Here is a 14,982-nt window from a genome sequence, read left to right on the forward strand (position 1 = left end):
CGTTAAAAATTGTCTACCTTGATGGTCTTTGCCCATCTAGTAGGCAGACATCAAGAAAGCCCGTCATAACATGTCATAAAAAATTATTTTTTGATGGTATGGGCCATCAAGAAGGGGAATTTGATGTTTTTTGCTCATCGAGTATGATGAAAAGCTCATCAAGAAAACCAAGTTTCTTGATGGCCAAACTAAGTCATAAAAAACACTTTCTTGATGGTTTTAACCATCAAGAAATGAGACTTTATCGTCTTTTACCCATCAAGAATATGGAAAATCCATCAAGATAACCATTTTCATTGATCTGACTTGCCCATCAAGTATTATCCTTATATTAACAGTTTTGCACTGTCAACTAAACTCTTTAGCTGATGTTTTCTAACCGTCAACTATAACAATTTTAAAAAAATAATAACAAATATGGGTCATTATGACCCTCCCATATATGCAACCTCATTTAATCAAACATTAAATTACAGAAATGTCAAAATATGAAAAATCCATATACATACAACTATACAACTTCTGCAAAATACCAACAATCACAAATATTATAACATTTAACAAAATCAAAATGTATCAACAACTTGGTAAAAAATTTGTACAATATCATTAATAAAATGAAAACAATAAACTTGTAATCAAAATTACTTAAACATCAACAAGTCTTCAAGTTTGAAACAGGTTCAAGTAACTCATTCGAACTTGCTATCATATATTTTGATGATTTTTTCTTTGCCCCTATTAACAAATGAATAAAATAAAATGTTATTGTTACAATATAAATATAGAAACTAACAATATCACTTTAATTAAATTTGATAGCCAATTTAATTGAGGAAAGAAAGGTTATACATGAGTGTGATAATAGGAAGCCTCAATTTACCTCTAAGGCACACTTGCAACTCAAACTAAAAGAGAAAAGGAAGATATTGCACTGTTTTTATGTATAATAATAATATATTATACTTATATAACATTATCAAGAAAAAAGAAAAAATGAAGATAAGGAATGTAGCATAATACTATAATTCAAGTACCTACTTTGCTCTCGAATTCTTTGTGAGAATATCTTTGAAGAAGCGATAAAAGTTCATAAGAAACTAAAAAATTAAAAAAAAAATCAAGAATCCACTATTCAAATACAAAATTCCATTAAAAAAATATAGTATGAAACCAAAGGAGTTGCCTAAATAAAAAAAAAAAAATTTAGGAACGCGATCAGTTGGGAAAGTTCAAAGAAGAAAGTAAATTCCAGTTGTAGATCATCACAACCTAAATACATACTGTATCAACAATAAAAAAGGAGATTAGAAACTCTAATAAAAAAACACTAAGAATCCAGATCACTATTATTAAAAAAACATAAATTAAATTAAGAAAATAAAATTAACAATAGAAAGTTATAAACTAGAATTTAGTAAATCTATACGAAAGTAATAAGAACCTGGAGATGAAAATATTTTGGTGCTGAGAGAAATCGAATGTCAAGAAAGAGGTAGGAAGGGAGAAAATTAAACCCATGAAGAGGATGGTGGGAGGCAAAATGCTAGGTCTAAAAATACAGTCGGTGTTAGTACTAAAGGGGCTGTTTGGTGTGCAGGTTTAGAATCAAACGTCTGTGGGCTTATCTGATGGGGTTTTGATGCCTGGAAATTATAAATGAATTTGTTTGGAATGCAGGATTTGAGAATTAAATATGGTTTTCTGATGCATGTGTTTGGATGTTGGTTTTACATTCCGAGTTTAACTTGCTTAGTTTTTTTTTTTTCGAATTTTACATCCTAAATTTTATCATGTATCAATTATTAAATTGAAATATATTTTTTTTCAAATTATGTACCTCTAATTCAATTTCTTTACTTTATTGATTTTTCATAACAATAATATAAAAATGAGAAATTTTAACATTCAATAACAATAATTTTGATCTAAATTGCATTAACATGGTTGCTCTAATTAGGAATATTACAATCCATCCACAAAAATATAACAAGTCATTTAATTTGATGGGGTTTACAAAAGTTATAGTTAAGCAAGGGGTCTAGTTTGTTTTAAAAGTAAGCAACCAAAGGCTCAAACAAAAGTGAAAGTGAACTAAGTTACTTTAGTTATGGTTATGGTTGTCTTCCTAAGATACGCATGCATTTTCTATACTTCCATTTTGCTGGATAGTCAAGGAATACGTGCAACATCGTGGAATCAGGTAATAGAGACTCGGCTACAATTAAACAATCATCCACGTCCATTCCAGGAATAGTCTGTAATTCATCATATAATCGTTTGTGTAGGGATGATTCTATTTCCATTTTTCTCTCTGCCATGCAGCAATATTTCTAATTTCCTTGGAAGTTTCTCGCATACTTGCGTGAAATGTGTCCATGAGGTCCCCTGAATATGACCGTCTTTTTTTTACTTGGCCTAGATGATCCCGCATCATGTGCCATACTTGTTGGAGTGGATGGCATGTCCTCCCCCGAAGGTGGCTCGAGTCCATGTGGATTTGGAATATCAAAGTCTTCAAGATTAATGTCCATGTCATCTTCCTCAGTATCTCTTGCAGTCTGTGAGCCCATTTCAACGGGTGTCTTACATCTATCACCAGTAGCCATATCTCTACCAAACACAATTTTCAAGTCATAGAAGTAAGGAAATGGTTTATTTAGTAGGTCTCGAGCATTGGGGTGTCCCTACATGGAGTTAACATATGTAAGTATATTGTATTTTACTTTTATAGAAAGTATGAATTATATTCATCTTATTACCTTAACCCAGTCATCGAACACGGATTTCTCTGCCTCAATGCACTTTCGTTCCTCATTCCAGCCAAACCCACTACAAGCTTGCCCCATCATCTCTGCTATGGCAGTGTACTGCTTCTTTAAAATTTTTACTCTTGACTCTAGATTTGAAGTCACTTGTATGTTGCTTCCAGGAATTTTTTTTCTTTCATTAGTTTTTGTACTTGTACCAAATATCCCGGTTTGAATGTTCCATTATCAGCCCTCCAACCACCTTCCTCTACTAGTTGTAGTAAGCACTCAACTAACGTCTCATCCTCAATGGTTGTCCACCGATGCTTAGTGGCTTTTGAATATGTTGACGCCATCTAAATTAGCATATGAATATTATAAAAGTCAATGGATACAAAATCTATAGATTGACATATAGACAACTTAGTTCTCTTAATTTAGAGGAAACCCCATGTATTTCTGACTCTAATTACACACAAAAAATAGTTCAAGTACGGATCATGTGATAAAACAACAAAATTATATAGGAAACTAAACTACCTACATATATTAGTCATATATTATTCCAATCCTCAAACATTTGGTTTGCAAGATCATCCCTCCATTCAGTCAAGACATTAGTCGTTTCTATGAAGTTTATATTCTCAATGTTCATCTCGCTTGAATCACCTTCACCAGGATGTGGCTCCTCAAATGTCGCCTCTGAACCCATTTCTCTATGTATCAAGTTATGTAAGGGGCAAATGCTGTTATTATTTTACATTGTATGTCAAAGAGGTAATAGGATCTTCCTCGTAGAATGGCCACTGACCCTTCAATAATCCAAATGCTCTTTCAATAACGTTTCTAGTAGAGAAATGCCTCATGTTAAATAGCTCTTTCGGGCATTTTGGTGGATTTCCTCCACGCCATTCAGTTAGATGGTAACGTTAACCTCGGTATAGAGCGAGGAATCCTTCGGTATTTGGATAACTAGCATCACACAAGTCGTAGTAACCTACCCATGTTGCACCCATAATGAATTATTAGGGTACACCATATTAAATGAGCATATGGTCTAACACCATTGTGTAGGAAGAAGAGAATGCATCATCTTACCCTTTGGGGCTTTTATACCAGTAGGTCTTGACACTGCATCTCTAAGTACTCTCGAATCAGATGCAGACCCTTCCCATCTAGGCATGACAAATATGAACTCACCATTTTGCGAACACACCAAGTACGTTTGTGGTAGGTAATGTCACCCTTTCTAGACCTATACCTTGGGCGATCCCTCATACTTACATTCACTTTGATGTATGTACCATCTAATGCACCTAGACAATTTTGGCAAGGGGGAAAAGACATTTTATTCATCAATTCATAGAAGCACATATCCACTGTAAAGTAGTCACGGGCTGATTATATACCTGAAACCATCGCCACTGCTCGTGCGAACATGAATGGGTCACTGGATCAGGTTGCTTAAGAAGGATTTCATGGAGTCTAAGAACTGCATTAAGAACAACATTGAAGTGTCTTGACACTATTTCACTAGACCTTGCAAAATGTCGTCGAGCTACCCTATTCTTAACATCGTATGCTACAATATACAAAAAAATCGCAACCGTCTCTTCAACATCCACATATTGAGTGGCTTCCAATCCCCCTCTTGTTCTTAACATAGTACACAATATAGTAAAACATCTTTGATCCATCTGTGTACTCTCTCGACAAGCTATATCACTTTCACGAATTAGATGAAAAAAAGTTAAGTTCCCTAATTTGGTGTTTTAGGTGTGATGATTGGTTTTATATTCTTTTATCTCCAAGTCTCATTATCATATTGAACATTAGCATCCATTGTTGTTGTGTTGTGCAAATGATAGTAAGTATTGCAATTAACTCGTTTGGTTCTATGTTCATGCTATTTTAGTACTTTAATTAACGATAAGTTCCTAACAAAACAAACACAATTGAGTTCCTAGCACACAAGATTATTTTGTTTTTTTAAAATTATGTAACTCTTTCCTCTATATAATTTAGTTATGAAGTTTGAAAATTTTCTTGATTTAGTTTTGATTTTAGAAAAACAATAGTGTTTTTTAAGGGAAAAAAAACTTATCAGACTTAATTTTAATTTAGCATTGCTTTTTTAAAAAATACAAGATTATCTTCTTTTACAAATTTTTCTTCAAAATAAAAGTTTTAAAAAATTGTTTTTGTTTTTTTTAATTATGTAACTCTTTGCTCTATGTAATTTAGTTATGAAGTTTGAAATTTTTCATGATTTAGTTTAAATTTTAGAAAAAACAATGGTATCTTAATTGATTTTAATTTAGCATTGCTTTTAAAAAAGTACAACATTATCTTTACAATTTTTTTCTTAAAAACAAAAGTTTTAAAAAATTATTTTTGTTTTTTAATTATGTAACTCATTATCTATATAATTTAGCTACGAAGTTTGAAAATTTTCTTGATTTAGTTTTGATTTTTTTAAAAAAAATGATGTCTTTTAAAAAAAATTGTGAGACTTACTTAATTTTAATTTAGAATTGCTTTAAAAAAAAATACTAGATTATCTTCTTTTACGATTATTTTCTTAAAAACAAAAGTTTTAAGAAATTGTTTTCGTTTTTTTCAATTTATGTAACTCAATTTAGTTATGAAGTAAAACAAGTTTTTTTTTATTAGTTTTGATTTTAGAAAAGACAATGATATCTTTAAAAAAAAAAGAAAAAAAATTGTCAAACTTACTTGATTTTAATTTAATTTATCATTTTTAATAATTTAACAAAAGTTTTAACATATTGCTTTATTACAAATTTATCAACGTTTTAGAAGTTAGTAATAAGTTGTTAATTTACCTTTCGTTTTAAAATCCAAAATAACAAAAATAATAGTAAGAAATTTGCTTTCTTCTTTAATCTTTTTTATATTTTTTTTACGACTTATCCGTTTTCTGATATTATATATTTAATTTTATATGAAATTTAAATTTTATAATTTAATTTTGCTTTTTTAAAATAGGTTAAAGCCAATCATTTTTTAAATTCAATTTTGTACAATCTTTATATAACAAGCCAATATCGCATCAACCATAATTATTTCTACGCAAATTTTTTTAAGAAAAAAATTAGTAACGGTCATCCCATTTATTTCTATAGAAAATCAGAATTATTATTCATAAACAGAGGTTTCAAGTGAGTTTTTTGTTTATAAAAAACATGTGTAACCCTCATGTATTATTACAACAAGTCAACAATATAAATTAACTTAAAAAGGAAAAAATAATATTACAAATTAAATTTCACAGTATTCTCAAAAGTTAAACCAAATAATTTGACAAATATAACACAATCATAATATACAAAACATAAATGTAGTAACAAAGAAATTAAAAACACAAAAGTCCATATACAAATGTAGGAAAGAAAAGAACACATTACGTAATTGATGTGACTATGCAAGGCAAGGTAAGATAAACCTACAAAAAAAAAAAAAAAGTAAAATAGGACAGTCAATGAGATGAGATAAGTAGAACTAATATAACTGAGCTTACTTCTTGATAGTTGGAAAACAAAGAAAAGTCCACATTAACAAAGTAAAATATACATACCCAAACAAAATATCCAAGAACAATGGAAAAAGAATGAAAATAATAGTATAAAAAAAAAAGATAATAATATATATAACAAAGTCTATATAAAATATATGTAAAATAGTTACACTCAAAGATATGAGAGAATGTTATGACCTCAACCTCAAAGAAAGTAAATTTTAGAAACGGTTGTGTGTTTAGAAATGAATGAGAATGCTCTATTTAAAACAAATGGGTGTGTGAACTAATAAATTTTTCCTTTCAAATCAATCAACCACCATTGATAAATGAAAAAAATAATAATTACTATGTATTAAATACAATTAAAATAAAATTAAGATTTTTAAAATTTAAATGTCTCGACTACCAAAAGTAAACATTAAATTTTTTTAATACAAATACAACTACCCCATATATAATAAAAATAAGATTTCTAAATTTTAATCTATCTCAATTATTATCCACTGTCAAATCAGTTTTGTCAAATTTAAATTTCTCAACTACCAAATAAACAAATCAAGGTACCAAAATATTTTAAAACTCAAACACTAAGACTACACAAACTTTGATTTTGAAAAGTAATCAAAATATCAAAACTTGATGTTTTAAAACAAACAAATAACCAAAATGTTCCACAATTGCAAATCATTTACGAACTTTTAATTTAGAAGAGTAATAAAACATTGAAGTTTGATGTTTTAAAATAAATGGTTAATGAGCATCTAAGCTTCACATAACTAAAAATTTAGGATCAATACAATGTTAATGCAATGCACACATGAAGAACCTAAGATCATTATTATTATATTCGTAAGCAAAAATCAAGTGAAAAATGGGTTACTGAGCATTGTTTTTGTGCCTTAACTAAAAATTGTCATAAAACAAAACTATGATGTATTTTCAAAGAGCATACACAAAAAGAAACATCACAAAATTAAGCTATTTTTCATGAAAAAAAAATTCCAAAAGAGAAACTAAGTGCAATATAACTTACACTTGTATTGATCACCTCCAAGCTCCAACTTCTCTTCTTGAGATAGATACCATCAAGGAACTTCCATATATCTTGTTCTTGACATGACATTTCTGCAAAATAAGGCAAAAAAGAATAAGGCAATGAATAATTTGAGTGTGCAACAAACTTTGTATGTGACTGTGAAGAAGACAAACCTCGTTAATAAGGGCACAAGACAACAACACAAGTTCAATATCATTTCCATCCAAAATTTTTTTAGATCAGGTAATAGAAAAAAAATGAATTAAAAACAATAGTATCTTCAATTCCAATTTGTTTTTTTTCTCTATTCAGTAATAATAAGAAAGTAAAAGAGAATTAGATTATCTAACATATACAAAATGGGTACAGTATTGTAACGACCCGACTCTTTATGCTGAATCGAAGTGGTTACTAAATCTAGGATCAGTGTTTAAGTCATAAAATCTGGTGTAAATAAATGCAAAGAAATCTAGCAAATTTATTTATGAAAGATAGTTAAAGTAACATGTAGAAATACGAGTTAAGTTTAAAATCCCTAAGCGGGCCCTATCTACATAAAGATGGTAAATAATGAAAGTACTCGAACTCAAGTGCGAAAATCTGAAATAAAGATAAGCGGAAGCGGTAGTCCCTATGGCCCTTCACGGTCTCACTTCGAGTCGCTCGCCAGTTTGCCCTTGCCCTTACCTCGTCCTCTACCTGAAAACATAAAATGAAGAGAATGAGTATAAAAATACTCAGTAAGGGACCCACTACTAGTCCCACTAGGTGCCTGTTAACATTCCTATCGAGTCCTGAAACTAGTACCCAATCTCTGGCACGCTCCCGAACACGTGCAACATGCGCCCCGTGGGGACATAACTCTGGTCTTCGGTGTCCAGGGGACACTTAGGACCGTCGGGATGCGAGGACCCCGTCGAGTCGCTCGAGTCATATCTATAGTCATGCTGGACTGGCGCCCCGTCGAGCCTAACAGTCCTAAATAGGTGGTGATCCCGAAGGACACCCATGCAGGTACGACTCAGATAGGAGAAGTTAACAGATACCCCAATCCCAACATACATATGCATACGTCATCAAATTATCATCAGAAAATAACCACCATCTCATCCCCCACTACAGCTATCATCAAACAGTCACTAATAGTCCTCATTATACAGTCACCTACGTCATAAGTCCATCAGTCTTATCATACAGTCACATACATCATAAGTCCATCAGTCTTATCATACAGTCACATACATCATAAGTCCATCAGTCCTATCATACAGTCACATACATCATAAGTCCATCAGTCCTATCATACAGTCACATACATCATAAGTCCATCAGTCTTACCATACAGTCACATACATCATAAGTCCATCAGTCCTATCATACAGTCACATACATCATAAGTCCATCAGTCTTACCATACAGTCACATACATCATAAGTCCATCAGTCCTATCATACAGTCACATACATCATAAGTCCATCAGTCTTACCATACAGTCACATACATCATAAGTCCATCAGTCTTATCATACAGTCACATATGGTTCGAGGGTTCTCATTACTATAATATTATGCCAAAGTATGGCCATGTCATTCGTCAGATCATGATAAAATATTATCATACATCGTAAGCCCAACCATCATCGTATGTCACTGAAGGAACATGCAACATCAAATTCTCACATGGGGCTAGTAGTAGAAATCTCTTACCTCGAGATGTTGCTAGATGAGTTCCTACTGAGGAAGTCCTAAGCTGCAGCAGCTATTTGGTCCAATTTGCTTCTTGAGGAAAGTAATTAAATTAATTAAATTTCCAAATTAACTCATTTAATTACTGGGCAGGCTAGGGAATTTGGAAATTACCAAAAATTTAGGTGGAAGGAGCCAAAACAGGCTTGGCGGCTCGACTGGAAGAAGACAGGACCGGCTCGGCTTGGCGTAGGCGCGGCTCGGCTCGGTACAGGGACTTCGCGTGCGGCTCGGCTTGCTACAGGGAGGGGGCGCGGCTCGGCTACGCGGAACGCACGGCGCGGCGCGGCTGCACGCGGGGAGAGCTGGGCACGTGTGGCGCGGACGCGGGTTTCGGTTTCGGGCGCGCGGGCGGTTCCGGGTTCGGACGCGCGGGTGGACGGCTTCGACTCGGCTTCGGCGTGCGAGGAAGCTTGGACGAATTCTGGCGCGGCTGTGCGTGTGGCGTGGGTAGGCGGCTAGGGTTTCGCGACGGCGGCGGCGGCGGTGGCTCGCGGCGGCGGCGGCGGCGCGGCTAGGGTTTTCTTCTCTCCCTCTTCTCTTTTCTTTTCCTTTTCTTTTCCTTTTCTTTTCCTTTTCTTTTCCTATTTATAAAATAATTTCCCTCTTTTCTCTTCTTTGATTAATTCCAAGTTTCACCCTTCTCTCTCTAAAATTTCACCCAATTTCTCAACAAATCCCTCCTTTCCCTCAACTTTTAAATACGTATAAAAATCTTAAATACCAAGATAATTTCATTTGGAGTTTACTTAATACTTTAAAAAGAAAAATCCAAATCTTAATGATATAAGTTCCATTATTTAATTATAAATAAATAAATAAAATAAAATAAAAAAAAAAAAAATACTAAGAAAAATGGATACAAGATCATTGGGGCGTTACATACTTCCCCCCTTAGAAAGCTTTCGTCCTCGAAAGCTCTAATCCTCGAACATTTCTGGGTACTGGGCCTTTATGTCCTCTTCTCTCTCCCACGTGGCCTCTTCAACTCCATGGTTCTGCCAGAGGACTTTGACTAGTGGAATATCTCGACTACGAAGCTTCTTGACCTCTCTTGCCAAGATCTCGACAGGCTGCTCCTCGTAGCTCAAGTTCTCACTGACCTGTAGGGGCTCGAAGTCCACGATGTGCGTCGGGTCTGCGACATACCTCCTCAACATGGAGACATGGAATACGTCATGCACTGCTGAGAGGGATGGGGGCAAGGCCAAACGATAAGCCACAGGGCCAATCCGTTCCAGTATCTCAAATGGCCCCACGAAACGTGGACTCAACTTCCCCTTCTTCTCGAACCTCAGAACGCCCTTCATCGGTGCTACCTTCAAAAAGACCATATCTCCCACTTCAAACTCGAGGTCCTTACGTCGTACATCCGCGTAACTCTTCTGTCTGCTCTGTGCGGTCAGCATACGAGCTCGGATCTTCTGTATGGCTGCATTGGTAGTCTGCACTAACTCGGGGCCTAGCATCCTCTGCTCTCCAACCTCGCCCCAGCAGACAGGGGATCTACAGCACTTGCCATACAGAGCCTCAAACGGAGCCATACCAATGGTGGCCTGGTAACTGTTATTATAGGCGAACTCCATTAGATGCAGGTGGGAGTCCCAACTTCCTGAAAACTCTAGCACACAGGCCCGCAGCATATCCTCCAAAATCTGGTTCAGTCTCTCTGTCTGACCATCAGTCTGAGGGTGGAATGCCGTGCTGAAGTCCAGCCTCGTACCTAATGCAAGTTGGAGCCCTTGCCAAAATTTCGAAGTGAAACGGGCATCCCTGTCTGACACGATGGATACTGGTACTCCGTGCAGTCTTACTATTTCCGTCATGTATAACTGCCCCCACTTGCTGGCAGTGTACGTGGATTTCCCTGGCACGAAGTGGGCTGTCTTCGTGAGTCTGTCGACCACAACCCAGATCACCGTGTAGCCCTTCAAGGTCTTGGGCAGTCCCGTGATAAAGTCCATCGACACACTCTCCCACTTCCACCCTGGCACACTCAAGGGTTGCAACAACCCTGCTGGATGCTGCCTAGGTGCCTTCACCTGCTGGCACACCAAGCACCTACTGACGAACTCTGCTACATCCCTCTTCATGCCCCTCCACCAATAGACACTCCTTAAGTCCTGGTACATCTTCGTACTCCCAGGGTGCATGGTAAACGGGGAACTGTGAGCCTCAGTCAAAAGCTCTGTCTTAACTGCGCTGTCTTCCGGCACACACAGGCGTCCCTCAAACATAAGGCCATCATCAGAGGATATAGAGAACTCTTCACCTTGCTCCGTCTCTACCATACGACGTTTCTCTGCCAAGTAAGGATCACTCAGCTGAGCAGCAATGATCTTTTGCCTCAAGGTTGGCTGAACTGTCAACTGAGCCAACTGTGCGGCAACCTCACCTACTGAGACTGCAATCTCGGCTCTCTCCAAATCCCTGAGTAAGGGGGTCTGCTTCGTGATTAGCGCTGCTGAATGTGCAACCTTCCTACTCAGCGCGTCAGCCACTACATTTGCTTTACCTGGATGGTACAGGATCTCGCAGTCGTAGTCCTTCACCAACTCGAGCCACCTCCTCTGCCTCATGTTCAACTCCTTCTGAGTGAAGAAATACTTCAGGCTCTTGTGGTCGGTGTAAATCTGAATCTTCTCACCGTACAGATAGTGCCTCCATATCTTCAGTGCAAAGACTACAGCTGCCAACTCCAAGTCGTGGGTAGGGTAGTTCCGCTCATGATTCTTCAACTGGCGTGAGGCATACGCAACTACCTTACCTTGCTGCATCAGGACACCTCCCAGTCCATTCTTAGAGGCATCACTATAGATCACAAAACTTCCCGACCCATCAGGCACTGTCAGGACTGGTGCCGTCACTAGCTTCTGCTTAAGCTCTTGGAAACTACTCTCACATGCTGGGCTCCAGACAAAAGGGGTTCCCTTCCTGGTCAACTGGGTCAATGGGCTGGCTATGCGTGAGAAGTCTTCTACAAACCTCCTGTAGTATCCTGCCAGACCCAGAAAACTGCGAATCTCACTGACTGTAGACGGTCGAGGCCAGTTGGTCACCGCTTCGACCTTAGCTGGGTCCACCGAGACTCCCTCACTGGAAACCACGTGCCCTAAAAATGTCACCTTCTTTAACCAGAACTCACACTTGGAGAACTTGGCGTATAGCTTATGAGCTCGAAGGGTCTCCAAGACTTGGTGCAAGTGCTCTTCGTGTTCGGCCTCAGTCTTGGAATAGATCAAGATATCGTCAATGAAGACTATGACGAATTGGTCTAGAAAGTCCTTAAACACCCTGTTCATCAAATCCATGAACACTGCAGGGGCATTAGTTAAACCAAAGGACATCACTATGAATTCGTAGTGTCCGTACCTCGAACGAAAGGCCGTCTTGGGAATATCACCGTCCCTAATCCTCAACTGGTGATAGCCTGATCGCAGGTCGATCTTGGAAAAGACGGTGGCCCCCTGTAACTGGTCGAACAGGTCCTCGATTCTGGGTAAGGGGTAGCGGTTCTTAACTGTCACCTTGTTCAATTCTCGGTAGTCAATGCAAAGGCGCATCGACCCATCCTTCTTCTTCACGAACAACACTGGGGCTCCCCAAGGTGATACACTGGGCCGGATAAAGCCCTTGTCCAACAGCTCCTGTAACTGGACTTTCAACTCCTTTAACTCGGCTGGGGCCATTCTGTAAGGAGCTCTAGAGATAGGGGCGGTGCCGGGCTCTAACTCAATGGCGAAGTCTACCTCCCTGGGAGGCGGAAGTCCTGGGAGTTCGTCGGGGAAAACGTCAGGGTACTCCCTCACTACTGGTTCGGAAGATAGGGAAACTTCTGGTTCTGCCATATCTACTACGTTCGCCAAGATACCCCAAGTACCCTGGCTAAGTAGCTTACTCGCCTTCATTGCTGAGATGACCTTGGGTATACCTACCATGCCTGCTCCTCTAAACTTAAACTTATCCCCGGAAGGAGGGTTAAAGACTACTTCCTTATTAAAACAGTCTATGGTTGCATGGTTAGTTGACAACCAATCCATGCCTAAAATTACATCGAAATCTTGCATATCTAGCACCAGTAAAGTTACATTCAAGGTATGGTTTGCTATTTCTACCCAACATGCCCTTATTTTTTTCCTTAGACAAAAGGACCTCTCCAGAAGGAGTAGAGACAGACAAGGCACTACCCAACGGTTCTACTTCTAAACCCGCATGCTTGACAAAAATAGAGGATATAAATGAATGCGATGACCCCGAGTCAAATAGTACCAAAGCATAATGCCCCAAGATTGGGAGCGTACCTGTCACCACCGTACTAGCTCGCTCGGCCTCCTGCCGGTTCGTGGCAAAGACTCTCCCTTGCTGGGGAGCAGAAGGCTGACGTGGCGTCGTCTCTAAGGGTTTCCGAGGACACGCATCAGCGGTGTGCCCCGGCTGCCTGCACCTGAAGCAGACTCCACTCCCAGCTAAACATTGTCCTCCATGGACCTTCCCACAGGTAGTACAAGTGGGTAGCTCTCTCAAAGTTCTCCCAGCTGCTGCCAGCTCCCGACGGTGTCTCTGGAAGACACCTCCTGACCTCGGAGTCCGCTGTGGTATTACGTCGGGCTGCGCCTCCGCCTTCCTCTTCTGTCCCGAGGCTGACCCTGTGCCGACAACCTTAGATTGACCAGCTCTCTCATGCAGGCTCAGATCCAGTGCTATGCGTAGAGCATCCGCATGAGTGGTTGGTCGAAGAGCTCGTACAAAACCCTGGAGGTCTAACCTGAGGCCATTAACAAATCTCTCAGTCCTGGCGGCCTCATCCCTTACCACATCAGGGGCAAAACGGGACAACAGGTCGAACTCGGCATCATACTGTTCCACGCTCAGTTTGCCTTGCTCCAAGTTTAGGAACTCTTGGAGCTTGGCGTGCTTCACGTTGGCAGAGAAGAACTTAGCATAAAAGCTCTCCCTGAATTGCTCCCATGTGATCTTGCTGGCATCTCCTCCCAGCGCCCTCTCAGCAGTCTCCCACCAGGCAGTCCCCCTATCCTCCAAACAGAAAGCTGCACACTGCACCTTCTGGTCTTCTGGGCACTTCATGTACCTGAAGATCGTCTCTATGGATGTCAACCACAGCTGGGCTCTAAAGGGGTTGTCCAAGGATCCGTCGAAAGTCTTCGGGTTGTACTTCCTAAAATCCCTCAAGTGCTTGGCCTCAGCTGACAGTTGTACTGGCACCGGCTGAGCTTCCACCGGGGCTGGAGGGATGACGGGCTGGTCCTGAACAGGGGCTGGAGGGACTACAGGCTGGTCCTGAACAGGGGCGGCCTGGTTCTGCTGAGCAGCGAGGAACGGCGCTAGAGCAGCTTGCAGCATGGCCTGGTAACGCTGCTCCATTGCGGCGAGATCCGCCTGAGTGACCGGTGCATTAGGGTTGACTGGTACGTCGGGGTTGACTGGCGGCGCGGCAGGTTGCTCCGCCGGTTGGCCACGACCGGCTCCTCTGCCTCCCCTGCCACCTCCTCGGCGTGCACCTCTACGTGGCGGCATTCTTCCTAAAATTCACCACTAGAGCTCAATATTCTCTCTCTAAGTCTAATCTAATCAGGCAACATTATAATCTTAATATTTGTAAAGCTTTAGGCATACCTGGCGAGTGACGAAGGACCGTATAGCCATAGGGTGAGGTAAAAATCAAAACAAAATGACTTACATCATAAGTCAGTCTACAGGACCTAAAACACTGCGCTCTGATACCAACTGTAACGACCCGACTCTTTATGCTGAATCGAAGTGGTTACTAAATCTAGGATCAGTGTTTAAGTCATAAAATCTGGTGTAAATAAATGCAAAGAAATCTAGCAAATTTATTTATGAAAGATAGTTAAAGTAACATGTAGAAATACGAGTTAAGTTTAAAATCCC

General features: G+C 38.9%; 2 protein-coding genes and 1 long non-coding RNA gene across 3 annotated transcripts; all 3 read right to left on the reverse strand.

The window, feature by feature from the left end:
- Positions 1-2,333: 2,333 nt before the first annotated feature.
- LOC103501201 (uncharacterized protein At2g29880-like) lies at positions 2,334-3,106 on the reverse strand. Its single transcript, XM_008464717.1, has 3 exons — positions 2,969-3,106; positions 2,763-2,876; positions 2,334-2,687 (listed from the first exon to the last, which is right to left on the reverse strand). Exons 1-3 carry the CDS (start codon positions 3,104-3,106, stop codon positions 2,334-2,336), a joined length of 606 nt encoding a protein of 201 aa, XP_008462939.1.
- A 197-nt stretch (positions 3,107-3,303) lies between these two features.
- Positions 3,304-4,414, reverse strand: LOC103501200 (uncharacterized). The gene is made up of 5 exons (XM_008464716.1): positions 4,189-4,414; positions 4,012-4,066; positions 3,849-3,925; positions 3,685-3,747; positions 3,304-3,452 (listed from the first exon to the last, which is right to left on the reverse strand). The coding sequence occupies exons 1-5, from the start codon at positions 4,412-4,414 to the stop codon at positions 3,304-3,306; spliced, it is 570 nt and encodes a 189-aa protein (XP_008462938.1).
- A 3,367-nt stretch (positions 4,415-7,781) lies between these two features.
- LOC127150208 (uncharacterized) lies at positions 7,782-9,835 on the reverse strand. The gene is made up of 2 exons (XR_007822343.1): positions 9,034-9,835; positions 7,782-8,026 (listed from the first exon to the last, which is right to left on the reverse strand). It is a non-coding gene; the product is annotated as an uncharacterized LOC127150208 (long non-coding RNA).
- Positions 9,836-14,982: the final 5,147 nt, after the last annotated feature.

Source organism: Cucumis melo, chromosome 7 (genome assembly GCF_025177605.1).
Source record: "Cucumis melo cultivar AY chromosome 7, USDA_Cmelo_AY_1.0, whole genome shotgun sequence".
Taxonomy (NCBI): Eukaryota; Viridiplantae; Streptophyta; class Magnoliopsida; order Cucurbitales; family Cucurbitaceae; genus Cucumis; species Cucumis melo.